At 55.5% G+C, this 25,903-nt stretch overlaps 3 protein-coding genes across 8 annotated transcripts in view; 1 reads left to right on the plus strand and 2 right to left on the minus strand.

Moving 5' to 3' along the window:
* Positions 1-195, minus strand: part of CFAP161 (cilia and flagella associated protein 161) — a 70,152-nt gene extending 69,957 nt beyond the window's left edge. For all 3 annotated transcript variants that reach the window (XM_039858282.1, XM_039858284.1, XM_039858279.1), the window contains exon 1: positions 3-195. The gene's annotated coding sequence lies outside the window, so the exon portion shown is untranslated. The remainder of the gene's footprint in view (positions 1-2) is intronic.
* Positions 196-291: 96 nt separating this feature from the next.
* Positions 292-6,463, plus strand: MESD (mesoderm development LRP chaperone). Its single transcript, XM_039858293.1, has 3 exons — positions 292-532; positions 3,738-3,970; positions 5,100-6,463. Exons 1-3 carry the CDS (start codon positions 323-325, stop codon positions 5,353-5,355), a joined length of 699 nt encoding a protein of 232 aa, XP_039714227.1. The 5' UTR covers positions 292-322; the 3' UTR covers positions 5,356-6,463.
* A 1,514-nt stretch (positions 6,464-7,977) lies between these two features.
* Positions 7,978-25,903, minus strand: part of CEMIP (cell migration inducing hyaluronidase 1) — a 118,688-nt gene continuing 100,762 nt past the window's right edge. For 2 of the 4 annotated variants that reach the window (XM_039858268.1, XM_039858267.1), the window contains exons 21-29: positions 24,933-25,113; positions 23,564-23,779; positions 21,883-22,094; positions 20,821-21,006; positions 17,539-17,743; positions 17,310-17,396; positions 16,530-16,687; positions 14,430-14,530; positions 13,137-13,315 (exon numbers count right to left, since the gene is read on the minus strand). In XM_039858268.1, coding sequence (XP_039714202.1) covers positions 13,188-13,315; positions 14,430-14,530; positions 16,530-16,687; positions 17,310-17,396; positions 17,539-17,743; positions 20,821-21,006; positions 21,883-22,094; positions 23,564-23,779; positions 24,933-25,113 — 1,474 coding nt within the window. In that variant the 3' untranslated portion in view covers positions 13,137-13,187. Of the gene's footprint in view, positions 13,316-14,429; positions 14,531-16,529; positions 16,688-17,309; positions 17,397-17,538; positions 17,744-20,820; positions 21,007-21,882; positions 22,095-23,563; positions 23,780-24,932; positions 25,114-25,903 lie in introns of those variants that run through there. The other 2 variants (XM_039858266.1, XR_005651848.1) reach the window with 2 other exon arrangements.

Here is a 25,903-nt window from a genome sequence, read left to right on the forward strand (position 1 = left end):
ACCTCAGAGGCGAGAAACCGGCCTCGCGAGGCGCCGCGGGGGGCGCGGGGACCTGCGGGAACTGTCGGCCCCGGCCCTCGCGTCCCACACAGGACCCAGGAAAACGTCGTCCCCTGGCGGCAGCCGGACAAGGGCACCACGGCCGCCCCGCGCGCGCGCCAGAGCCGCAGCTGGCCCCGGGCGGCCCCGCGGGGCGGGCTCAAGATGGCGGAGGGGCGGGGCCGCTCGGGGGCGGGGCTAGAGGCGTGCGCGGGGCGGAGCCCCGGGACAGGACGTCGGGGGTGGGGCGGGCGGCTCGCGCAGGCGCGACGGCGCGGCGAAGATGGCGGCCTCTGGGTGGGTGTGCGTGGCCCTGGTCCTCCTCTGCGCCTCCGATCTGCTGCTACTGCTGCTGCTGCTGCCGCCCCGAGCCCGCGCGGCCGAGAGTCCGGCCGGGACTCCCGGCCAGGCTGCCCCGCCTCCCCCGAAGAAGAAGAAGGATATTCGCGATTACAACGATGCGGACATGGCGCGTCTTCTGGAGCAGTGGGAGGTCCGCGGCGCGTGCACACCCTCCGGCTCTGCTCTGCCCTGGCCCCGCTCCCGCTGACCTCTCACCCCCTCCGTCTCGGTGCCTTCCGACCCCCTAACCTCTCTGCTCTTGCCATGAGTCCTACTGACCCGCTCGAGCCCTACTGACCCCCGCCGCCGACTTCCATTCCAGTGTCCCCTTCCACCGTTTTAGGGCTCTCCTGTCACGGGTCAGCCTCTCACTAGTGAGCCCTACTTCACTTTCAGTGGCCTGGTCGCCCCTGCGTTGTTCCCCGTGGTCAGTGAGCCCTGCAGATGGGGAGGGAGACTTTTTCCGCTGCATTCCTAAAGAACCGGATGAGTGGTTGGTGAGGGGTATGGTGAAGATTACTTTTCAAGAGGGTCATCTCAGATCTAATAGTTCTCCCGTCTCCCAAATCAGAAGTCTTTCAGACTTCCCGCTCTGGTACATTTCCCTGCTGAGAGTTTTGTAATTTGGTGGGTGGCTTTATCTTGTGGGTGGTCGGCGCAGTAATCAAAGGTTAGTGGCGTTCTCACGGAACTCACGTTTTTCATTTAAAAGAGGAACGACTTTTGGCGAGTACGCTTTCCGGTTTGTTACTTCAGTGCACTGGAGTGTGTAACTACAAGGAGTGTGTAATAAGCTTTTTTAGATGAAGTTCACTAGCCAAAAACACGTCGCTGCCTGTTTTCCTACCAAAGGTGGTCGTATTGTTCTGGTTAATCTACGCAGCTCCTGGAGTGGAGGAGGAAACTTAGGTGCTACTTGTGTAACCTTGGTTAAGTCACGTGTCCACTCTAGGCTTCAGGTTCTCAGCGTCCTTATCTGCAAAATGAGATTTTACTGGATGATTTCTTCCAACACTGACGTTTCATTACTTTGGTTCCCTCCAGTGCACCCCACCCTCTGCCCCCTCCCTCTCCCCGCTTTCAGATCTGAGTGTAAAATACCATCTGATGCATTTGACTAGAAGAAAGCAGACTTGTTTTCATGAGTATCTGCAGCTGACAGAAAGATGGGGGTAGATTTGAATGTGGAGACCACTGACGAAGAGGGAACTACGTGTGATCCCCCCACTTTCCGTCTCCCTTGCGATCTCTCAGTCTCTTCTGGGCTCCAGCAAGTCAAGTTTCTGATCTACCAAAGTGAGAACACCATCTCAGGAAGAAATCCTACCCTGGAAATAGTCCTGAGATAGACAAAGAGGGTGCTGCAAACATGAACAGGGGATCCAACCGTTAGGAACAACAGATAACCCCAAATCCCCATGATACAAAGTAGGAAGTGCTGAGTGCTATTTAAAGAAAGGAAATGCTGTGGGAATTTCAAGACTTTGGGGAGGAAACGGCCTTTTTAGATAGGCCAGGGAAGGTGCCAGAAGGGCCTTAGCAACAGCGGCATGATCTGAGGGTGGGACATGTGGGAACTGGGCAGAATGGTGCAAATACTAATAGCCTCGGCTCTGGAATTAGACGGAAACTGGTGAATTTTGACTGGTAAAGAACGTCTCTGTACGTTAGTTTCCTCGACTGCAAAATAGAGGTGTTAATAGCACCCACCTAAATAGTTCTGAAGGGTAACTGAGAAAACGTGGAAAGGACCGAGAACAGTGCAGCTCTAACCATTAGCTATGCTAATACAAATGGGTTAGGTTGGCTGGAACAGAGTATGTCTGAAGCAAAGTAGTAAGAAGATAGGATGGTGAGAACCAGGTCATGCCTGGCCTTGAATGCTGTGTGTGGGGTTTGGACTTCAGAAGAAAATATGCAGTCCTTGATGAGGGTGAAAAATTGTGTCATCCGAATGTCACAGCAGTGAAGTGTTGTATTTAATCATTCATGATTTCATCCTGAAACATATACTTTCTCTTTGGAGTCCCTTCTGTACGCAGTCACTGTTTGTTACAGCTGAAAGCATAGCGTCAGTGGAATTTGTTTGTTTTCAGCGCATATATGTCAAGTATCGCCTAGGTTACTGCATTGTCTTCAGAATACTTTGAGAAGGCTTCAGAATATGCCCTGGGGTGGATGTGTCAGCTGTTGAAGGTTTTTGAATAGTGGCATGTCGTGGTTAGGGCTAAACTTGAGGAAGATTAATTGGTTGGCAAAGTAGAGGATGCATGGGCAGGGGGATGATCTGAAGGCAGAGATAATGCGATAGTTAATGTGTGCTGAGTGTTCTCATTAGCTATCAGGACTGCTCTGAGCAGTCTCTCACTTGATTCTCTTACCACACTAATGAGGGCGGTGCTTATCTCTGTTTTCTAGATGAGCACGTTGAGGCACAGAGAGGTCAAGTGACATGTCCAAGGCACACAGAAAGTTAGTTGACTTTCAACTTCAGTCATTTCACTTTAAAGCCCTTTTTTTTTTCTTTTTTAACCATTTTACTACACTGCCATACACATAGGTGAACAGAAGTGCAAAATAAGGTAATGAGGAGGACCTGGATTAAGCTAGAAGTGCAGGAATGGGGTGGAAGGGAGACGTGTGAGAACTGTGCTTCTAACGGGACGTGGGAGTTGCTTGACTGTGTGACCATAAAGGGACGGCAAGATGCAGGGAAAGGACAAGCTTTGAACCCAGCTTTACCCCTTGATCACTGTGGGCCTCCTTCTCCTTATCCATAAAGCCAGATAACGCCCCATGCAGGGTGCCGTGCGGACTCAATGAGCTGATGTTTGCAGACAGTCTACAAATGCCAGCGCCCTTCCTCAGTGGGAGCGATTTGCGACAGGGTGGGTGCCTTCTTGTAGGAAACAGTACTTTCTCCCCGGGTGATCACTAAATCCACCCACTACCCTGCTAGCACTTCTGTCACTCAATATAATATTTTTGAGGTTTATTAATGTGTCAGTATTTGTTACATGTGTCTTCTTCATTGCTGTGCAGTGTTTCCTTATGTGACCGAGCCAGAATGTGGCCATTTCTACTGTCTACCATAGTGGGTAGAGTCTTTGCGAGTGAAAGAGCTCTAGAAACCCATCACACGGGGGCTCTCTGTGATTGACGACCTGGAGTGACAGGAAGTAAGTATGGCCTGAAACTCGAGGCTTGGCTTGAAAGTCAGATAGAGTTGGAAACTGGCTGTGCCTTTCTGTTACCACGTGGGTCCTAAACCTCTACCTGACGTCACATGCGCACGTTCTTGCCTCTGCCACTTGAAAGCAGCTTTCTGATGACTGACGCTTTTCCTCTCCTGACAGAAAGATGACGACATAGAGGAAGGTGATCTCCCAGAGCACAAAAGGCCCTCGGCGCCTATCGACTTCTCGCAGGTGGACCCGGGCAAGCCTGAGAGCATACTGAAAATGACGAAGAAAGGGAAGACTCTCATGATGTTTGTCACCGTGTCGGGAAGCCCCACAGAGAAGGAGACGGAGGAAATCACCAGCCTCTGGCAGGGCAGTCTTTTCAATGCCAACTACGACGTCCAGAGGTAAGCACCAGCCACCTTGCTGAGGAACAGTGTGGGCTGTGCTGGGACTTTTTCTGAGGCTCTAGATCTCATTATTGGTCAAACCCAGTAAGTTGTTGTTGTTTCTTAATAACTCACTTGATCGTCAAGTTTTATTTATCTTTTTACCTTTAACTTTTATCTAAGTAAAAAAGTTGTCGAGCTCAGCCTTTTTGGAGGCTGAATGAATTACTTTGACAGTGTGGTTCCTTTAGAAGATTCTGCTTAGTGGAGAATGCTTTTCTGGTCCATGAAGCGTGGGCCAGACCATTTAAGGTGAAGGGGTCTGGTTTGCACAGCTCAGTATGAGCCTAAGATGTGATTTTAAGAAATTTCCTTTTTCCTCCTCAGTAACAGTCCTAAAACTTAGGGTCTTCAACTGTCCTAGTTTAGGAGATATAAAAGTAAAAAAAAAAAAAAAAATGAAGGAAAACTTAAGCGTCGAGGTTGGCAGAATGCCGCGTTAGCTTAACTAGACGCTCGGGAACAAAGGAATGTTTCCGTGACGACTAGTCCAAGCCGAGCACGGACCCAGAGGGCGGGCGCTGCAGGGGTGGTCCACCCGGACCCCATTCTTTTCCTTTTTGCCCCTTGGGACCGGCCCAGTGCTGAGTGCGGATGCGCTTGGGCTGCTCGCTGTTACCCTCCGGGGTTGTGGCATCTGTCCAGTAGCCAGGTGACCGCTTGGGCCTTCCTGCACCTCCTGCAGCGGTTTTCAGCCTTAGTCAGCAGAAGCCTTTGGTCAGAAGAAACCTTAAACCGGGCACTTCAGAATGTGAAACGGGTTCGAACGCAGCCTGCCCCTTGCCCCTTGCCCCTCCCCGCGGCAGCCCTGGGGGTGTCACTAGTGCTGTCCCTTAACGTGGGCGCTCACTTCCCCACACGAGGCCAGTTCTGCTTCTACGCTGACCTGAGCTGAGCAGTTAAATAGTCCAGTCAGCCAGGACTCTCAGACGTGAGATGTCAGGCTGCCGGGCTTTGCCAAGGAGTTTTTGTTCTGTATTCGTGCAGAATTTGAAAGGAATTGTTTTCCTGGGTGAAGCGCCACAGAGTCTCTGCCCCATCAGCCCTTCACTGCTGTGCACTGACTGTGACTGCATCTCCCGTCCAGGTTCATTGTGGGGTCCAATCGCGCCATCTTCATGCTTCGTGATGGGGGCTACGCCTGGGAGATCAAGGACTTCTTGGTCAGTCAGGACAGGTGTGCCGATGTGACTCTGGAGGGACAGGTGTACCCTGGCAAAGGAGGCGGCGGCAAGGAGACAAACAAAACCAAGCAGGAGAAGGGCAAGAAGAAGACGGGAGACCCGAAGTCTCGGGCTTCGAAGGAAAATAACCGCGCCGGGAGTCGACGGGAAGACCTGTAACGGGGTGGCCGCAGCCCCTTCGCGGGGCACGGGGGATGGAGCTCAGCCAGGGCTCGCGGGGGTGGGGCGGGCGCGGGAAACCGCACACCGGATGCAGGTCGAGTCTCTTCTAGAGAGGGTCTGTCACGTGACCAGTCTGTGGTCAGTGCGAGAATTATGTTGAAAGGCTTCCAGTAAGGAGACAGGTTTGGTAATTAACATTGGACACTGACAAATTCAGGTTTACTATAAAATCACTTTAAATGGAAACCTGGCTGTGCTGCTTTTTCCATTTAGACTGGGGGCGGGGGTCACACCCCCCCATTGCACCTGCTCTGAGCTGGTGTCTGTGGCGTCTGCACCTTTTATTTTCTGTGCCCTGGAAGGGTACCAGGTTCTAGTCCGACAGACGTTAAGACCCTCGATTTAAACAGACCAGGCTCTTTGTGCCGCAAACATCTTTTTCATTACTATGAAATCAAAACACGCCGTGGGACCACTGCACGCAGCTCTGGTGTTTAAATGTACCATCAGGATGCCAAGATGTCGTCCCACGTCTGAGCAGAAGATGCAGGGAACAGAGTGTAATGTAACTTGGAGACCCTGCGACATCTCCTGTGAACTTCCTGGACTTGACTCCTTCTCGTCAACTAACGAGGACTCTTGCCGTCTGTCGGGTGTTAGGTGTTCTGTGTCCTCACTTAGGAAACAGTGGTGCTGGTGTGACGGATTTAAAGGGTGTACATCGGGGCTTGGCGGCGTCCTCTGCAGAGTCTGGCGGAAGGCTGGATGGCGTCGTCCGTCCCACACGCGTCTTTGACAGAGCACCTAGGCCTGTGCTGTCGTGTCTGCCCTGCCACGGGGCGCTAGCTGCGGACGTCTGGCTGCTGGCGTCAGGCCTGCTCTGAGCGAGGGCGATGGACTTCATGCACAGCTGTCATTTTTAAGAACTACAATTATTTTTAAAACCTTCCATTGTGACTTTAACAAAATAGCACAGGTACGTGGTTAGAAAATGTCATCGTTTAAAAAGGGTATAAAGTAGCAGGTCTGTGCCTAACCGCTGCTGCCGCTGCTTGTCCCAGTGGAAGCTGCTGTTAACGTTTCCAAAAAAATGTGCATTTACCCAGCTTGTAGTGATGTGTGTGTGTGTTTTGGCCTCACAGTGTCTTTGTGTCCCGATTTGGGTCCCTCCATTCTCAGCTCTGGGCTCTGGGCAGGTGTTTGCCCTGTGGTCCCCTAGCCTCTGGGCCACCCCACTCCAGGACGAAGAGCTTATGACCCCAGGTGAGTGTCCCGAGCCCACTCAGCGGTGGTCTCGGATATGTGGCCGGGGCTGCTGCAGCCACCTTGCCCATCAGAGGAGCTGCCAGAGAAGATCCAGGACAACAGCGAGGGGACGCGGGGAGACATCGGGTCCTGGTGGCGCCGTCTGAGCCCCTGAATCCGGCCGTGTCTGGAGCAAGCCCTGTTGCTAGGTGTTTCCTGCTTCGAGGTGGGGCAGCTGTTTGGGTTTCTGCCGTCTGCAGCTGGGACGGCCCAGCGCAGAGCGACTGTCCTGACCGCACAGAAGGAGCGTCGCCAGCTCGCTGCCCCGTTGCTGTTTCCACTTAGTCTTCCTGTGTCAGACTGTCACCTCTGTCTTGTGTGCAGCCACCTCCGTCAGTATTCATTGAGTGACATGCTTGGCACTGCTAAGCGCCAGGGACAGTGTAGATATAGCACCTGCCATCGTGAAACTTAATAATTTGGCGAGGAAGACAAATACTAGCCACACGCAGATGAAAATGGCAACTGTTAGAAATGTGAGAGGCGTGCGTGCGCAGTGCCAGAGGTGGCTGGAGGAGGGATGGAGGTGGGGATGGTCAGGGGGGTCCCCGAGACGGGGAGCCGAGTGTTCTAGGCAGAGGAAGGATCCTCGCAAAGGGCCCGCGAGGAGGACTGGGCTGGAGAGGTGAGAGGCACAGGGATGGGGTGGTGTAGGGATCTGGGGTGTCCTGAAGGATCGAAAGCTGCAGTGGGGTGGGTGCGAGAGTCTGGTTTGCACTGGCAGCCCGGAGCCTGGGGTGGGGTGGGGGAGATGCCGGTAGCTCAGGCTGTGGGCGCAGGTGGCCCAGGGGAGCAGGCTGGTGAGGGTCGACCCACAGCTGCCCTGCACAGTCCCTGCTGATGGACACTCGGGTTTTCAGGTTTTTGCCAGTACACACAATGCCGTGACGGACATTTAAACGTGTCACAAGGTATTTTGGTAAAGTCGTTTCCATCTGAAGGGCAAACTGCTGGCGGTGCAACTGCTGGAACTATCCAGCATCGCGCGCACGCAGTACTCACGACCTTCGCGACACAGCTTGGCCCCTTGCCTGCACGGGCACGTCACTCGCCCATCTCATCGATCTGAAGCCATGTCCTAACAGGCACCCCAAAGCCAGCACACTGGAGAAGCCACACAGAGATGACCAGGCGGCAGCACCACCTGCTCGGTCCCCAGCTGTGCGGGTCCCCAGCCCTGGCTCAGACGTGTGAGTGGCGACCAAGCCTTCCAAGGCTTCCCGCCCCAGCCTTCAAGACATCCCAGGGGCATGGGAAGCAGGGAGGAGCTGTCCAGTCTGCGGATTCAGATTCATGAACGAGAGACACATCATGTTATAGACACACAAATTTATTTTTAATTTTGCATTTGGTTGCAATGTCTTGCTCTCACACATTGCCACAGTATCTTTGGACTATCAGCTGTGAAACACGAGACCTTAGACACATCCTTCCGCCTCGCTTCACCCTCGTGCCCTCTGGTGTTTGATGCTTATGCTGACGATTTTAGTGCTGGTGCTGGTGGTTTTTACACTGTAAACCTCTTTGTCTTTTTTAGTGAAGACAACTTAGTGTGTATGGACCACCAGCAAGGTGAGGGAATCCACGAACTTCGTCCCGTCTCCCCAGTTTTTGCTCATGGTGTCGTTTGTGCGCCGACAGGATGTATACTATAACCACTGCTCCACGGGCGAGGCCTGAGGCCAGCCTTTTACCTGCTTTTTCCATCAGTTTGCCCTGGGATCCTTCCTCATTGCAAACATCCAGTCATTTTGCTGGGGAAAGTCACAGTGTTGATTTTTTAGGAATTTTTTTTAAATATCCTCCTAGAACATGATGTGTCATTTTTAATTGCAGATTCACATTTTTTCCCCATCATTTTGGAAAAACGTGTCTTCTATCATTAACTTATTTTCAGTGTTGTGTCCGTGTTTGCGGCACCCATTTTTTTCTTAGCTCTGAATGTTTTATTTTTTTAAATTCCATTCCATTCTTAATGTCATGGAGCTTTAGAACTGGCACACACTTTCTTTTGCCCACCTCCAGTGGGCCTCACACCGGCCCTGACCAGGTGTGGGCAGCTCCCGGGGACAGGTGAGCCAGATCAGGGGCGGGGCTCGTGCTGAACTCCTTCCTAAGACCCCCGTCCAGGGAGGCAGAACTGTCCGTTCTCTCCACCTTAAGGTCTGGAAAAGCGTGGCTCAGCTGGGGACGGGGTGTGGCCACGCTGTCATCACCATGTCCCCGTACAGAGAAACAAATGAAAAGCGAAGGGAGTATGCTCTAGGGGGCAGCAGAGACCGGCCCTGCCTCAGCCTCCCCACATGCTGCTCTGACGTGTCCCCCACCGTCCTTTGAGGACAATTCAGCTCTCGTTTTAATTAAAAGAACGCTCGGTCTGTGCTTGCCAAGTATTTGTGAAGATCTGCAGACACCTCTTTCTCTGAATTTCTCTTTGGCTCTGATCTGCGTGTGCTGTTCTACACATATTAATTGGCTTCATCATCACAGCAACCCGAGGCCAGAGCTACTATATCATCATCCCCACCTTACAGGGAAACTGGCTCAAAGAAGGTAAGCATTTTTCCCAGGGTCACATCACTAGGAAGTTACAAGGCCAGGACCTGTACTCAGGTAGCTGCTCCTGTCCTCCGGGCACAACCACGTGTCTGCACCCTCGCTCGCCAAGTATGTGCTGCATACCAGCAAATGCCTGGAACTGTGCAGGTGAGGTGGGGGTGGAGGTGACCGGGGCAGGCAGGCCCTGCCCGCCTGCTGTTTACAGACTGCATTAGCGGAGGGATGCTCAGTGTTGCTCACAATCTATGGAGCGGGCTATGCTACCTCATTCACCCTCTGTAAGCCCACGAGGTTGGCATTAGTTGGTGTGAGGACCGTCAGGGCACAGCGCTGAAGTGGGACGGCCCAGCCCTGATGTTACGAGCTGTATGTCCTGGGCACGTGATTTAAGCACCCCCCTGAGCCAGGGGCACTAATAAGAGCGCCCACCTCAGAGAGGAGGTAAGCATTACGTGGTGAATCCACGTGAAGCGCCGAACACAGCACTCTACACTGTTAACTATTATCGCGGGGTTTTCCGTGTGCTGTTTTAGATGAACAACCAGGGCTCATAAGGGTTAAATCCTTCACAAGGTCACAGCTGGGAAGAGGCAGAGTGACATCCTGACCTGGCTTCCTTGCAGGCAAGAACACCCACTGTCCCCACCTCCTTGGCGCTGCAGCCTCAGACACCTGCACAGCTGCGGGCCTGCGCTCGCGGGAGGCAGCTTCATCCGGAGAGGGCGAAGGCCAGGGGCACGGCTGCCCCGTCCAGGCTGCGCCACGGGAGACGGCAGGCTGACCGTGCTGTCTGCCGAGACCAGGGACTTTCTGGTGGATGTTCGTTGTGGGTTTGTCATATATGGACTTTGTCGTGTCGATGTGTGCTCCCTCTGTCCCCACTTTGCGGAAAGTTTCTGTCATGAATGGATGCTGGATTTTGTCCAATGCTTTTTCTGCTTCTATGGATACGATCCTATGGTTTTTATCCGTTTTGTTTCTGTAATGTATCACATAAATTGATTTGCAAATGTGGAACCAAACTTGCATCCCAGGAAAAAAATCCCGTCTGCTCATAGTGAATGATCTTTTTCAATATGTTGCTGAATTCGGTTTCCTAATATTTTGTTGACGATTTTTGCATCTGTGTTCACCAGGGACAGTGGCTTGTAATTCTCTTTCCTCTCTCTATCTGGACGACCTGTCCCTTGATGTCAGTGAGGCATTAAGGTCCCTACTATCGGTGCATAACTGCTGCTCGTTCCCTTGGTGCCCGTTACGTCCATCAGCATTTGCTTTATATGTGCAGGTGCTCCTACGTTACGTGTGTCGGTGTTTACAAGGCTTACGTCCTTTTGCTGGACTGATCCCTTTATCGCTGTGGAATGCCCTTGTCTCTTGTTATGGCCTTTGTTTTAGAGTCTGTTTTGTCTGATGTAAGTATTGCTACCCCGGCTTTTTATCCTTTCTCATTTACGTGAAACACCTTTTTGCATCCGTTTACTTTCAGTCTGTGTACACTGACTGGAGCATTTAATTCACTTGCATTTAAAGGAATTACTGATGGGTCTGCAGTTACTGCCATTTCGCTGTTCTCTGAGCTTTTGCGCTCCTGCTCCTTCTCACTCTCTCGCTCTCCTCTCGTCTGCTGACGTTCTGCGTCTGCGTTTGGGTCCCTTTCCCCTTACTTCTCGCACAGCTCTCAGGGATGTCTGCTTTGTGGCTACCACGTGCTTCGTATGTACCAAGCTGTGTTTACAGCAGTCACCTGCCTGTCACCTTCTCCCACAGGACCTCTCCACCTCCTCTTATGGGCGCCCCCTTGGGGCAGGACAAGGAAGGACTTGGGAGTGAAAGAGGCAGACCCACGGGGCATTTCATCAATCTTATTTTCCTTAGCTCTCAGGCTTAAAATGAGACCCGCTTTAAAGGAAGACAGAGAAGCAGCCAGGGGAATGACACCCTTTGCGTGTTTACTATGGCACAGCGAGATTTTCCACACCAGAGCCAGGCCCTCTGGTGCAAGCAGAAGGCCCTGGGCCACTCCTTTCAAGGTGGCCGCAGGACATCCCCAAAGATGACATTCAAGACAATTCTTCGTTTCTCAGACAAGACTTCTCCAAGTGCATATATAATAAATAAATAAAAAATATATCTTTGTTCATGGTGACGCCTACGAGAAATGTTTACATACAAAACACACTATACATCTAATTCCCGAAAGAGGACCAGCTGTTTCGGCAACAGGAAAAAGACAAGCATTTCAGGGGCGTGTTGTTTTCCTTAAAAGCCTAGCTCGTTTTGACGCTCACGCACAGAAAGAACGAGGACAATTTTCTGAGCAGTAAGAAAATTTGTGCTGCCAAGAACGTGCCTGAACATCAGCTCTTGGTGAAGGGCTTCGGAAAGAAGGTCGTACCTAAGACACAGGTACAGCTCTGAGGATCCTCCAATAGATGCTTTTTGAAATGAACCGAGCCAAAGACAGTCAACATTCCTGGCCACCTGAAGTGATCACATCCCAAGTGGTTCACAGTGTGAGACCCTTGCGTGAGAACTCTAGACAAGTGGAACATGAGGTCATTTTAACTCAGCTCCCTACCACCGCCACTCTGCCCGGACGAGGTCCCTGCTGGGGTCAGGCCTTTGGGGCTGCCACGTTTTAAGAGATGGAGCCCTGCTGTCGCCTAGCGGCAGAAAGACCTGTTTGGTGGGAAAGCCTCTCTGGCAGTTGGCTCAACAGGGGGAATGGACTCACTGAGTCTCGTGGGTGCAGGTGGGCAGAGGGAGCCGAGAAAGCTCTCCTTGGAGGAGAGACTGTGGATGGGGCAGGAAAGGGGCAGACGCAGCTCCTCACGAGACCAGAGTGACCCTGGTGCCGCACGAGAGAGAAGAACCACAGGTGTTCCCCTCTTGCGGGAGCTCTCTTCGCCTCTCCCGAGGGCCAGGGAGAGAGCAGGGCACTAAGCGGCAGCTGCGAGGGCCTGAGGCGGACCAGCAGCTCTTCGAGCCCCGCAAGCAGCTAAGGTGGTTCGCCGCGAAGGGTCCGGCGCCCGACGCTGTGTGCTGGCTGCACCTGCACAGCCACCAAACCGGGATAGCACCAATGGAATTACTGCAGCGGTGCACGCCCGTGCGCGGGCTGACGGGTGGTTCGAACCAAGTGGAGGCCGCCCGCAGGCCCTGCTGCCTCCCGCTACGGGAAGTCGCCCAAGCAGGTAAGAAGACCGTGCCCTCCTCTGGACTGGCACTGGCCCCCACTGTACAGCTCTCTGCGCTGCCTGGCATCAGAAGGCACAGGCACCTGACTACCTGTCCTACCAGACTGCAAGCCCCTCAGCTGGGCACCGCCACTGCTACCCTGTAGGTCCCAGGGCCCAGCATCACAGGTGTGCCTACTGCTGGGTTCCGGACACAGCATGAGAAGCCACAAACTCTTCTGGAATCTCTGAGCTGAAAGGGCCTTTGAAAGTCACCCAGTCAGATCTCAACCTGGGACAAGGTGGGGCACGCTCCTTCCCCAAGGATAACCGACACCACTCCCACCCGCTCTGCTACACGCCCGCCCTGGTCTCGGTCACGGGAACAGAGACAACCTTAGGGCCACATCTGCCCCCTAATGTGTGTGCTGGGGGCTGTGAGTGACGCGGCACCCCAGTCCACACCCCGCCAGCACAGCCCAGGTCTCCTGGCATGGTCCCGACACCCCCGCCCCCCCGAAGAGGCACCGCTGGGAGAGAAGCACCCAGAGGCCGCAGGGAAGATGAGGTCTCCAGCATCGGCCAACGCCTCCCAGGGCTGCAGGCAGACACTTGAGTGGGGCAGGTGGAGGCACCAGGGGCCTCGATGTCCTTCCCTTCCCTTCCCTGGGCCCATGTAGACACATGGACTTCCCAGGCAGCGGCCGGACAGGCTGGGGGAACCGGCCACCCTACCCTGGTCTGATGCCAAGAGTCTGCCATCATAGTCCATGTGGGCGGCTGTCCTCACAGCTTCCTCTTCCTCACCACGGGAATAGGCACAACTTGGAAGATTTTAGCCTTGTGGTCGTCGGTGTTCAGATTCACCCAGGTGGGCCGGAAGCTGCCTTTGAAGCCAACGAATGCCATTTTTTCTGAAAAGCAGGGATCAGTCACTTGAGCAGAAACCCCAGAGAAAATGGCTCCATGCCACCGCCTCCCAAGACTCCCCATCACCATTCCCGTCCCCTCCCAGGCTGCACTGGACCGTGTCCCCAGGAAGTGCTCTGTGCCAACTACTGACATACCTGACGACTGTTTGTATGGGACACAGAGGGTTTCAGCTGAACCTCACAGCAGCCTGCAGGGGTGGCGGCTCAGCTTTACCCAGTGGACTCCCGGGAGCCTCAGCCACCTCTGAGCTGACCCCATGACCCCCCACAAATCCCTGCCCCTTTCTGAAGTCCAGTGACCTTTTGGGCTGTAGCTCTGATGTTTTTGGTATGTGGGATGGCATGGCAGCTAAGAACCCTGCCTTTGGATTAAAAAAATTAGGATGCAAGCTCTAATCCGAAGTTACTTAACGGTCGGATTCTACTTCCTCGTGACTATTTCCAGGTTGCTGTGAAGTGGTTCAGCACCGTGCAGGCGGAACGTGATGTGGCAGCCACAGTGGACGCTCTCACTGTCATCTATACAGTGGCCCCGTCCCTCCTCTCTGCCTCCCGGGGACTCTGAGCACAGTCTGTGACGGCATGACGAGTGCCACGCAGAGGCACTGGTCCCAGCCAGCCTCCTCCCTGGGGGTCTGTGCCGGGCTTCACTACGGAGGAGCTGGGTGACCCTGGACAAGCCACGCGGACCTCTGGGCTCTCCCTAATGGCCTCTGAGGAACAAATGTGAGCTTGCGAACAGCAACGGGCTGGATAAACACTGGACGTCGGCCAGGGTGTGAGGAAGAGGCAGGGCCCCAGCCAGGCCAAGTGGCCAGAACTGGAGGGAAGTCGAGCCAAGCCACTTTTCTGCTGATCTTTTAGCAGAAGAAAGGGCCACCTACTGACTAGACGGGTGAACAACTAGCAAGTTCCTTCGGTGTCTGGCACACGTGAGAGGAAAGCCTGGGGCGGGGGCAGCCCCAGGCGGCACCCTGCCCTGCCCACCCTGGACACTGGCACTGTGCGGCTTCAGAGGCCATAGCCACGTTTGGTGGCAAGCGTTCTGGTCTCGGCAGCACCTAGACTCGTGTCCACCCCAGTCCGAACCCCTTACCTTTCAGCCTGAGCCCTTCGTCCGCCCCGAGCTTTTCCAGCACGTGAGTCCACGGGCCTCTGGAGACATACCTTCCCCTCGATGCCATGAGAACTATGGAACTGAGCGAGAGGGGCGTGCTTAGAGGGCGAGACAGTGACCTGGACCGAGGGCTGGCGGGCAGGGGCGGCCTGCACGGTGGGACCAGAGGCCCGGCCACGGGTGCAGGAGGGGGCAGCCTCTCCGTGTGGCGCCGCTGGCTCTGCCCACACGCTGTCCAACACCCCTCCCACACGTGGCGCCCGCTCGCCTCAGTGCTTTTACGGGTCTGTCCCCAGAGAGGGCAGAGTGGGTCCAAGCGTGTGCCATCCGGGCAGGCGGGCACGCGAGGACCTCGCCGTGCACTTCCTAACTGGAGAGCTCTCCGTGCTGTCTGCACAGGCCGAGCGGAAACGCGGTGACGGCCACGTCCTCAGGGAGGGTTAACACCCCACGTGCCGGCCGCTTCCCTCTTTCTCTCTGGTCAGGTAAGACCGCATCGCCGCTCCGTTTTACAAGTGGGGAAACTGAGGCAAATAGCTATTACGTATCTGACAGGGCCTGCCAGAGGGAGGTGTGCTTGGCGGGGCAGCCTGCAGGTCCCAACCTGCAAAAGCCCTGCTTGGGAGAAAGGTGTCCCCCTCGCCTGCCCTGGCAGTGCTCAGCCACAGTGCTGTGAAATCGGCCCCGTGGTGGCAGACGCGGACTCGTGCTGGCCAGACGAGAGGAAGTGAACACCCCCCAGGAATAGAAACAGGGCAGAAGCCCAGTGGAGCGTCCCGTTCACATCTCAAAGGGACCTCGTGAGCACAGACCGCAGGCCAGACTGGAAAGTCTGCGTCGGATCCTGGAACCTGCTGCTGCCCCCACAGTGTCCCGTTGGGAGAGGAAGACACGCTCCTGAGAGGGGAGGCTGTGTGCAGTCAGAACGGCCGCGAGGAGAGGCTGGAGTCTGGGGAGGAGAGCCGGGGGGCCGGGGGCTGCCCACACACCCCCTCAACCGCGGATGCAGGCTCTGCCCCAGGAGACTGTCCCCATCGTTCCGTTCAGAGGAAAGCCAAAGTCCCTTCGGCCCAGCAAAGCCCTGTTGCTGGGTGGACGCATGTGAAGGTCGTGCCCTCTGGATGGGGATCAGGGTTAGCTCACGGGAGCAGGACACGGAGACAGCACTTCTCATCTGTCCCAGCCCCCACAGCGGGCACCGGAAGCCTGCCTGCACACTTTGGGTATCCCTCTCTGCCTGGGGTGGGGTTCTCTAAGCCCCTGCACCTGCCAGCACGGAGTCTGCCACAGGTGGGGAGCAGGGCGGCTCCTAGAAACCATCCTTGACGTTTGTGGTGTTGAGCAGCTGCCTCTACCTTCCCCCGTGGAAAGGGTGGGAAGGCCCGGACGGAGAGGACACGTGGAGGAACTGGAGGCAGAGCGACAGTGCCCGTGGCGTGACAGGACTGGAAGCAGAGCGACAGTGCCCATGGAGTGACAGGGCTGGAGGCAGAGCGACAGTGCCCGTGGAGTGACAGGACGTGGTCCCAGAGCGTGGCGCCCTGACAGAGATGAGAGTCAGACATGACACCCGGGCTCTGATCTGGCTGCCTGATCAGGCCACCCACTCAGACCGCCCCGGAGAACAGCTGGTCTGGGGAGTAAGAAACAAAAGCTGAGAACTCAGTTCCGCAGGGGGCCTCTGGGTGGCGCCCTCCAACTAGCACTTGGGCAGGAATGTCTGGTTCAGCGGAGGTCTGGGCTGGAAGAGCTCGGAGGCCAGCTGCATTTGGATCGCATTAGAAGTATGGGAGGGGATGAGGTCACCAGGGGGAGTGTCCAGGCCTGGGACACGGGTCAGGGCAGGCTTCTCATTTTAACTGGGTAGCCGTCTGCCTGGACCTGACCTACATTCACAAGGCCCTGGCTCCAACGGGACAGTCACCAGGCAGGGCCGTTCCCGGCCCAGCACCCACGACCCATACTCCCTAAGCTTTCCCGGGCCAGACTGTGATGAAGGCCCCTGGGCCGGGGCCAGGCCAGGGCCAGGCCGGGGCCTGTGGTGTCCTCAGCAGTGCCGACGCAGAGGCACGGACTCACTTGTCAGGGATGTCCGCCACGTAACTGAAGACTTGCCATGGGACGCCCTGCAGGACGGAGTTCCTGAAGCCCGTGTGGCTCAGCACGTGCCCTCGGCTCCCGTCAATCACCAGCACCTGGATGCCGTCCTCCAGGCTGGGGTACTTCTTCCCGTCTACCTGGGGACCAGGGCCACACAGGGTGAGGGGCCTGAAGGCAGTGGGGCCCGGGGTCTCCCGTCTACTGTCCCCACGCAGACCCTGAACACAGAGGCGCCTCTGCAGCCCACTTAAGACAGGTCCTCGGAGGCCTCTGCAGTGAGCCACATAGTGCCCTCTCCCCAAAAAGATATGGCCCCCTGGAACCTATGGGAGGGGCCGTATTTGGACATAGAATCTCTGAAGATGTAATCAAGTCAAGGGTCTCAAGATGAGGCCATCTTGGATTTAGGGTGAGTCCTAACCCAGTGACTGGTGTCCTCAGAAGAGGCAGGGGAGACGTGAGACTCAGCCAGCCAGGGGAGGGTCTGCGTGAAGTCAAAGACAGAGGCTGGAGGGACGTGTCTACAAGTCAAGGGAGGTCAAGGGTTGCCAGCAGCCCCGGAAGCTAGAAGAAGCCCAAACAGCTTCTCCCTCTCAGCCTCCAGAGGGAACTGACCCTGCCGACACCTCGATTTCGGACTCCTGGCCTGCAGACTGCGAGGAGGTACACTTCCGTTGTTTTAAGCCACCCGGCTTGCGGTCATTTGTGACGACGGCCCTGAGAGCACAGCCACTCTGCGCAGGGGCTGAGATCCCTTACCTCGATGTACGCAAAGTCGCTCAGCAGGTGGAAGAACCGCTGCCCAAAACTCTCCATCTTCACCTCCAAGAAGTGGTCCTGTGTCTTCTGGAAAACAAACACGTCCGGCGCGGCCGTTAGGTCTGAGGAGGTGACCGTACACCTGGTCGTCTCCCCCGGCCCCCGCCCCCGCCCGGGAAGTACGCTGTGCTGAGCAGGTGTCCCGAGAGGACCTGGGCCGGCCACTCACCAGCTGAGCACCGGCCAGCTTCCTGGGCATCGGCACGTCCACGGTGGCCCTCTCCGCGAAGCGGGGGTAGGCCGTGGCTGAGCAGTCGCTGACGCCCGCATCCTTGGGGATCAGAGCTTTGATCCTGATTCTCTCGCAGCCCTTCACAGAGCAGAAGGCGAACTTCTCTCTCGGGTTCTGAGCTGTCAGCTTCAGGAACAGCAGCCTGTGCACAGGGAAGAGGGCGCTGGCTGTGCGTTCAGAGCAGCGCCTCTGACAGCCCTGTGCCTGAGCGCGACACCCATCTGCAAGTCTGCAGCACCGCACTCGGGGCACCTGGCCAAGTCTGTGCTCCCGAACAGCCAGCAGCACCACTGTGTGTTTCACCTGGAGAGACGCAGATGACTCAGAGTGTGAGACACATCCGGACCTGCACTCTCAGCCTATTAACTTTTATTCTACCCCCAGTTCCAGTGAACGGGTTATCGGGTGTCCTGGCCCATAGCAGAAGAGGAGGTAGCCACTGAAGGCGGCTGCTCTGAATGTGATTAAGAAAGAACTGCAAGTTTATAAGACAGAAGAATCATTAAGAATAGCCCTAAGAATTCAAAAATCCCCAGAGTTTGGGCTTCTGCACAGGAAACCAACATCCTGTGACCCGGCCTGGAGTCCCTGAGGGTGTCACTGAATTAAAGCCCAGAGCAAACCCACACCTGTATGTCAACTAACCTATGACATGGAGGCAAGAATATACAGTGGGGTGAATATGGTCTCTTCAACAAATGGTGTTGGCAACGCTGGACAGGTACATGCCAAAGAATGAAACTAGACCACTTTCTTACACCACGTGCCAGCGTAAACTCAAAACGGATCAAAGACTTAAATGTAAGACCCGGAGCCATAAAACGAGCAGAAAACATAGGCGGTAAACTCTGTGACATTGCTCTTACCGATATTTTTTTTGGATATGTCTCCTTGGGCAAGGGAAACAAAAGACAAATTGAACAAATAGGACTCCGTCAAATAAAAAGATTTTGCGTAATGAGGGAAACTCAACAAAATGAAAAGAAGATCGACTGAGCGGAAGAATTCGCCCATGACACACCCGATACGGGGTTCGCCGCCTAAACATACAAGGAACTTATACAACTCGTTACCAAAAAAACAAACAATCCGGTTAAAAAATGGGCAGAGCACCTGAACAGACATTTCTCCAAAGAGGAGAAATCCATATAGATGGCTAAGAGACATGTGAAAAGAGGCTCAATATCCCTAATCACCAGGGAAATGCAAATTAAAACCACCATGAGATGTCAGAACGGCCATCATCAATAAATCAACGAACAAGTGTTAGCCAAGATGTGGAGGGAAAAAAGGGAACCCTTGTGCCCTATTTATGGGATCGTAAATTGGTGCAGCCACTATGGAAAACAGTATGAAGGGGCCTCAAAAAATTAAAAAGGGAACCACCTCATGACCCAGCAATTGCACTTCTGGGTACTCATCCAAAGTAAACAACAACACTAATTTGAAAATATATGTGCACCCCTATGTTCGCTGCAGCATTATTCACAATAGCCAAGAAGATATGAAAGAAACCTCAGTGCCCGCCTATGGACGACTGGATAAAGAAGAGGTGGTACATGTAGACAGCGGAATACTAATCGGCCATAAGAAATGAAATCTTACAATTTGCAATGACGTGGATGGACCTAGAGTAATGGTGCTGAGTGGAGTCAGTCAGACAGAGAAAGACAAATGCCACATGATTTCACTGACATGTGGAACCTAAAGAACAAGATAAACCAACAAAGCAAACAAACTCACAGACACAGAAAACAAACTGATGGCTGCCATATGGCAGGGAGGCGGGGGTGTAGGTGAAAAGAGGAAGGGATTGAGAAGTGCAAACTGCCAGTTGTAAAGACAGTCCTGGGACGTCAAGTACAGCACGAGGAACATCGCGCACTGTAGTAACTGCGGATGGCGACGGGGGTACCAGACTTGTCGGGGGATCACGATGCAAGGTACATGACTCTGTGTTCACTGAGCTGCACACCTGGAGCTCCTTTGATAGCACACGTGAACTGCGACCGAAAAGAACTTTCTGATTATTTTGGGACGCACAGCACAATCATCGATAGGCAGAATGATAAGCTGAGCTAGCGACAAAAAAGCTGAAGTATACAGCAAAATCTGCTGAAAGGAAACAAGGGGTAAAATCATAGATTCTCAGTGTTTTGATCAAAAAGGTCTGACTTGTTTAGTGGCAGTTTCCGTTTGAAAAATTCACATCTTTGCAACGTCCCATTTCCCATGATCCTGAGAAGAAAGTGTGACAGCCAGTGCCCGAGGATCTGACCCTACGAGCACCTGTTTCCGAATCATCATACTTCCTGCTGGTGTGGAGGGGCATTCACTGCCAGGATCCTCACCTTCCGTCTGAAAGGCTTTTGCTAGGCACCTCTGGCCCCAGGCCCGTCCACTCACTTTCTTCTTACCCCAGGAAGTAGATGACTCAGTTGGCTGGGGGTGTAATATAGGTCCGCCACAGACAGGGGCGCTCTGCTCTGCTCCTCTGCACCCTTAGTCTGAGGGGTGCCCCCTGGGGCAGAGTGGCACACCTGGGGACGGTGCAGGCAGCTGTGCCTCCCACAGCTCTGCCAGCAGCGAGACTGGCGGTTCCCTCTTCACCTGCCGGCTTGTCGGCCCACAATCAGCTAGCATTTATGTGGGGAAAGGGGTGCTGTTTACTGCCTCCAACCCTAATACTGTACTTATGCTTCTGATTTTCAAATTCTAATTTTCTTTTCATCAAACTGAGAGCCGTTATCTGTCATAAGAAAACAAAACAAAACAAAACGCGAGAGCACATGTCAGCTATTCGCCCATCCTGGATCTCAGAACAAGAACGGAAAACGGCCGCAAAGTGAACCTTCGCCCTCAGTCCCCGGGCTGGCGATCACAGCGTCGGCGCCCAGGAAATGCGCTGGCTCTCTGAAGAGCCTGGCTCGCTAAGGGGAGGGGACGTCTCAGCGAGCAGGTGCTCCCTCCCCTAGATCTCTGTCACCTAGCACCTTATGCAGTTTAGCAAAAGGGCGAGGGCCTCGAATACAGACGTTTGTGCCGCTTGAAAAGCTTAACAGCTTGAAACATGGGTTGGTGGAAGGTGCCATCGGCCTCAGGGCACAGGAACCCAGGAGAAGACCCTGCACTGACTGGCACTCACTGCGGGAGGTTCCTGGGGTCACTGGAGGGGCCGGGACAAAAGGATGCCTCCCCACGGCCACGCGGGCTCCTCACCCTGAGGCCTCGTCCCAGTAGTAGTGGCTCCGGCCCGGAAAGCTCTGGTCTACTTTGTCCATCTGCAGCGTCCTCACGAACGTGCCCGTCTTGGACGTCTGCTTCAGCAGGCGGTTGTGGACATCCGAGAGGATGGAGAAGCTCGTGCCTCGCGGGTAGCACAGCCCCACTCGGATCCAGTCGCCCCTGCAAGGGAAGCAGTGTCAGGTCACCGGCAGGGGCCCCGGCCACCCAGGCTCCAGGCAGGAGCCGGAAAGAGCCCAGAGAATGCTGCACCGGTGGCGCCCCCCTTGTGTGAGGGAGACTTTGAAAGGACACTTGCTGTTGGTAACGGCCGAGTGGCGAAGTGTTCAAGGGGAGAGGACGACCGTCACAACGGACGGTGGGTGTCTCCAAGGCCTGCAGCGGGGAGCCCCACAGGGGGATGTGGCTGGAAGGAGACGTTCTTTCCGCTGGACGGGAGTGGAAGAGCCCAGGTATGGAGGACCGGGCCCCACCCCTTCCTGCTCCAGCCTGGCGGAGGGCCCACGTCACGTATGTGGGTCTCACTTCCCGCATCTGATAAATCTCTGCCTCACAGGAATACGGCGACAAGCAAATGACGTGCACAGAAGACCCGGTCATAGTACACGGAGCCCCGTGCCGGCGCCCTCGGCCGGATCCCCGGGCTGTGCACAGCCCCTCCCCTCGGCGCAAAGTGCTGACGTGGTCGCCAGGTACTTTTTCCCATGAAGGCCCGGTCCCGGGCGACATGCTTGTCACACGTGAGCTCACTGTATCCTCGCTGCACCCCTGCGAGGTGTTACTGTCCCCATCTCCCACGTGAAGGGACTGAGAGGATCCAAAGCTCGGATGCCCTGCCTGAGCCACCCATACCCCGAGCAGGGGCTCGGCCGGGTCTTCCGATTCTGAGCTGCTGCGTGATGTCATCCCCCCTAGAGGTGTCCTCCCACAGGGAGGCCAGGGGCCAGCCTGACGTCCTGTGAGAGGCCACTTGGGACTCTGCTGTGAGGCAGCATCGTTGTCACGGCTGCCCTGAGCTCCAGTGGGGCACCCACTCACTTATTGAAGTTGATGAGCCAGATGGCGAGCTCGGCGGGGGCCGTCTGGTCCCAGTGGATGGTGTAGCCCCTGTGCAGCGTGACGACCGGCTGGTACTGCTGGTAGTGGGTGCTCCTGGTCAGGGCGCCCTCCAGGGAGAGAGGGTGGCTGGGGGAGTCATTCTTGATGATCTTCATCCGCAGGTTACTGGTCTTGTAGGCCTGAATGTACATCTTTTAAAAGCCAAAAAGGAAACACAATGGAGCAATGACAAAGGGTCATCCTGAGCGCGTCTGTTAACATCTGAGCACAGACTGCCCTTTCGGAGGCACCGTCGCCTGACGGAGCCCTTGTTAGAAGGCACGAAGGAGAGAAAGGCCCAATCAGGGGCCCGTCTGTGCCAGTGGTCCCTGTGGCCACCTCCTCTCCCAGGGCTGACAAATCCCAGCGCGCTGTCTGCGGTCCCCACCGGGCCTCCATGTCCGCGCCTCATCAGCATCCCCACAGCCGGCAGCCCTCCCAGCCTCGCTGCCCTCCATGGCCCAGTCTCTGCCCTCAGCACGTGACCTCGCCTCCTCCTGCAGAGAGAATCGCCCTGGGCTTCCTGCCCCGGCCGGGCCCTGTCTCCCTCCGTACCCTCCTGCTGAACGCCAGCTCCTCTGCCCGAGCCCCCCGCACGCTCCTGCCGCCGTGGGCCCCTGGCCCTTGCCCTCAGCCTGACACCAGCTGCCTCTCCCGTCTCTCCTCACACTGCCTTCCAGCTCTTCTCTCACAGTCGGCTACTGGCGTCCGCGTGCCGACGCCGGGGCCTGCCCTCTGGGGGAGCTGTGAGGACAACGTCATCGTCCTCTCCCGCCCCCCGCACAGTAACAGCAATGCGACAAGGGCTGGCGCTTTCGGTTCCGCCACGTTTCAGGCGCTAAGCCGGCACTGTCCCACACGATGGCCACTGCCCTGTGGCTGCAGAGCGCTGGGCATGGGCCCGGTGTGGCTGAGGACATGGATTTTAAATTCATTTTAATCGAAATTTAGATTTCAAAAAAAAGGTGCGTAAAATAGTTTACACGACTTTGTTTTGATGGGACTAGCTTTTACTTTGTTGAAAATGTTAAGTATAAAATATGCAGAGAACAGGAAAAACCGTGACTGCAAAGTGTCCCGATAATTTTCTATATTGATTATATGTTGAGATGGCAATATTTTGAGTATACTGAGTTAAATAAAATCTATCGTCAAGATTAATTTCACCTGTTTTTCCTCTTTATGTGGCTAAGAGAAAATTTAAGAGAATGTGTGTGGCATGCATTATATTTCTGGTGGAGGGGGCTGTCCCTTATGTGAAGCCGCCCCCCAATCTCACTAGGGAGGTTCAGCTATCACCCCGGTCTTACAGATGAGAAAACTGAAGCTCCAGACGGAGTCACCTACCCACGGTCACACCGTCAGTAAGTGCTGGAGCCTGACCTGAATCCTCACGCTGGACCTCTGAGCACCATTTCTGGAAGCTTTCCACTTACAAAGTGTTGCCACTGTAACTTTTTAAAAATCCCACTGGGTGAGGAGGGAAAGTAAAAGGAGGGAAAGAAGAGAAGCCCGTCTCTCTCTGGCCTGGCCCAGAGCCAGGCACGCAGTAGGTGCTCAGCGCTTGTCACATGAGTGAGTGACCAGCAACACCCAGGAAGGTGTTCCCTGGCGTCCCCACCTGTGCGTAGCGCCCGCTGCAGATGGCGCCTCTCCAGTCCGGAACGTCGATGCAGTCCGGGTGCCGGACCAGCCAGTTGTCGGCCTTGGTGAGGTAGGAGCCGGGGTACTCGGACACGGAGCCGTCCACGTCGTGGAACACCGACGTCTTGTCCCCATCCATGTCCAGCTGGTTGAACCAGGGCCCGGGCTCCCCAAAGAACACTCTGGAAGTAATCTAAACAGAGCCCAGGATGGTCAGCCGGCAGGAGGGCAGGGGAACTGCAGCCGCCAGGCCAGGGCAACTTCCGGTTTCCACTGACGTTACACACCCGCCAAACCAAGGGTACGCTCGGGCACCGGGGGCAGTGGTGCGGCTGGCCTCTCAGACAGGGCCAGAAAAACAGCCGGACGTTGGCCGTGCCCCAGCTCCCACACTCAGCACGTTATTTTGGCCTCCGCTCACGGGAGGTTTGGCTGCTCTGGGTGACCTGGAGAGTACTCTGTCCTCGGGCTCAGAGGACCGCAGAGATGGGTGAGGGGACACAGAAGTGTGCGCGTGTGCATGTGAGAGAGAGGGAATGAGCTGAGGTGCTGGTGAACGTGAGAGGTACACACGCACACGTGGGGAGGGGGCACGTGTGAGAGCACATGTGAGAGGGTGTGCTTCAGGAAGACAGGCTTTCCCCGTGAGCCCCGAGGGCTTCCATGACTGGCTCCTTCGGGCCCTCGGTGGCCTGAGTAAGGAAATTAGGTAACAAGGTCCACGTCGTTTCCCTCGGCCTGCTGTAACCGGGTAGGCAGGCAAACGGCAGAGGGGAGGAGCGGGGAAGGTCTCAGAGAGCTCGAACCCAAAGAAAATGCTCCAGGAGGCCTGGACCTGCCTAGTCCCCAAGGGCAGCCCGTTGTCCTGATCTCGTCACGACTCCAGCTCCTGACTTGTCACTGTCTATGGCCAGGAGGCCCCTGTCTATGTTACACTCTCATGGAGAGGTTGAACAGAGCATCTTGAGCAAAGATTCTCTTAGAAACTGTAGGGTTCTTAAGTTAACAATGCCAACCCAGGTGGTCGGGGCACAAGACTCGTAGGTCAAAAGCAAGAGACTTGGAGGAAGAGCAGAACCCTGGGTCCCGCTGAGGCTCCTGCTGAGGCCCGGCAGGCTCCAAGCAGGGCGAGGGCCACAGGCATCCACCCAGACTGAACTGCGGGGCGACCCCGCTCGTACTTTTCCAGCTCGGATGCAGACAGGGCTGGGACGTGGCCCAGCCCGCTCGGAGAAGGCCGTTCAACCCCTGTGGTTGTGGCAACGGGCCAAGCTCCAGCCCCCGGGGCCCTGTGACTCACTGCCCAAAGTCTGGGTTTGCCGGGAGCCTGCCCTGGCCTCACTCACCGGGACGTCCTCAAAGGTGATGCTGGTAACGTTGTTATGGGGGCAGCTCTGCCAGGCGTTGTTCAGGCGGAAGGCCAGGGCGCTGGTGTGCCGGCCCTCCAGGGCCACGAACTTCCGGAAAGTACAGTTCTGAACGTTGATGGGCCCATCGTAGAACTGAATTCCACGGATCGGAAAATCCCTAGGGGGTCAAAGAAGGCAGAGGTCAGGGTGACTGCCATGTTGTGCTGCGATGGGGCCGCACCCTCCAAGGTGGGAGGCAGCAGAGATTTTCTGGATAAACACCCCTCGGCCCCACCCCCAGCTTGGCCCCACCCCCAGCAACGACCTCCGGCGAACGTCGTTGACTCATTAATGAATTCACTCAGGAACCACTCATGGACATGGGAAACGCCGATAAATGATTGGTGGGTGAGTTACTGGCTGCGTGGAAGGGTGGACGAGTGACAGGAGGATGGAGGGTGCGTACATGAGTATCTGTCTAGTTGCTGGCCTGGGGTTTGGGGGATGTTCCTCTATTTGAACCAGTTCTTCCATCAGTCCCTCCAAATTCTCCATCCTATGAGGAGTCACTGGGTAAATACTGTAAGCAGTGCTGGAGGGAGCCAACACTGTGTCCCCTGGGAGGGGAGAGCCATTAGTCATTATCGGCTTAGTAGCTGTAACAGTTTAATCAGATCAAGACGCAGATGAGTTTCCTCTCTGCAAGTAGACCTTTCAGCTGGGAGCATGCTGGATCTGGGGAACAAGGCAGGGCAGTGGGCTGCCAGAGGACCTCCAGAGGCCCTGACCCCGAGGAGGCACGGAGAGGACTTGGCAGGAGGCAGCGGGCTTGCTGATGCAGGGAGGAGGGAGTGGAGTGGGGCCGGTGGCTGGCAGTTCCGCTGTGCGCCCAGCAGGGGGCAGGGTGCTCAAAGCCCCCATCTGCCTGACTCCCAAGCGGGGCTTGGGAAGCAAGGCCCAAAGGGGCT

Source organism: Pteropus medius, unplaced genomic scaffold (assembly GCF_902729225.1).
Source record: "Pteropus medius unplaced genomic scaffold, Ma_sr-lr_union100, whole genome shotgun sequence".
NCBI classification, from domain to species: domain Eukaryota; kingdom Metazoa; phylum Chordata; class Mammalia; order Chiroptera; family Pteropodidae; genus Pteropus; species Pteropus medius.

Bases quoted from the DNA above. Each gene is read 5' to 3' on its own strand.
- MESD (XM_039858293.1), top strand. From the start codon at position 323: ATGGCGGCCTCTGGGTGGGTGTGCGTGGCCCTGGTCCTCCTCTGCGCC. The intron at 533-3,737 runs GTCCGCGGCGCG...CTCTCCTGACAG, and splicing joins GTCTTCTGGAGCAGTGGGAG to AAAGATGACGACATAGAGGA. The intron at 3,971-5,099 runs GTAAGCACCAGC...TCTCCCGTCCAG, and splicing joins GCCAACTACGACGTCCAGAG to GTTCATTGTGGGGTCCAATC.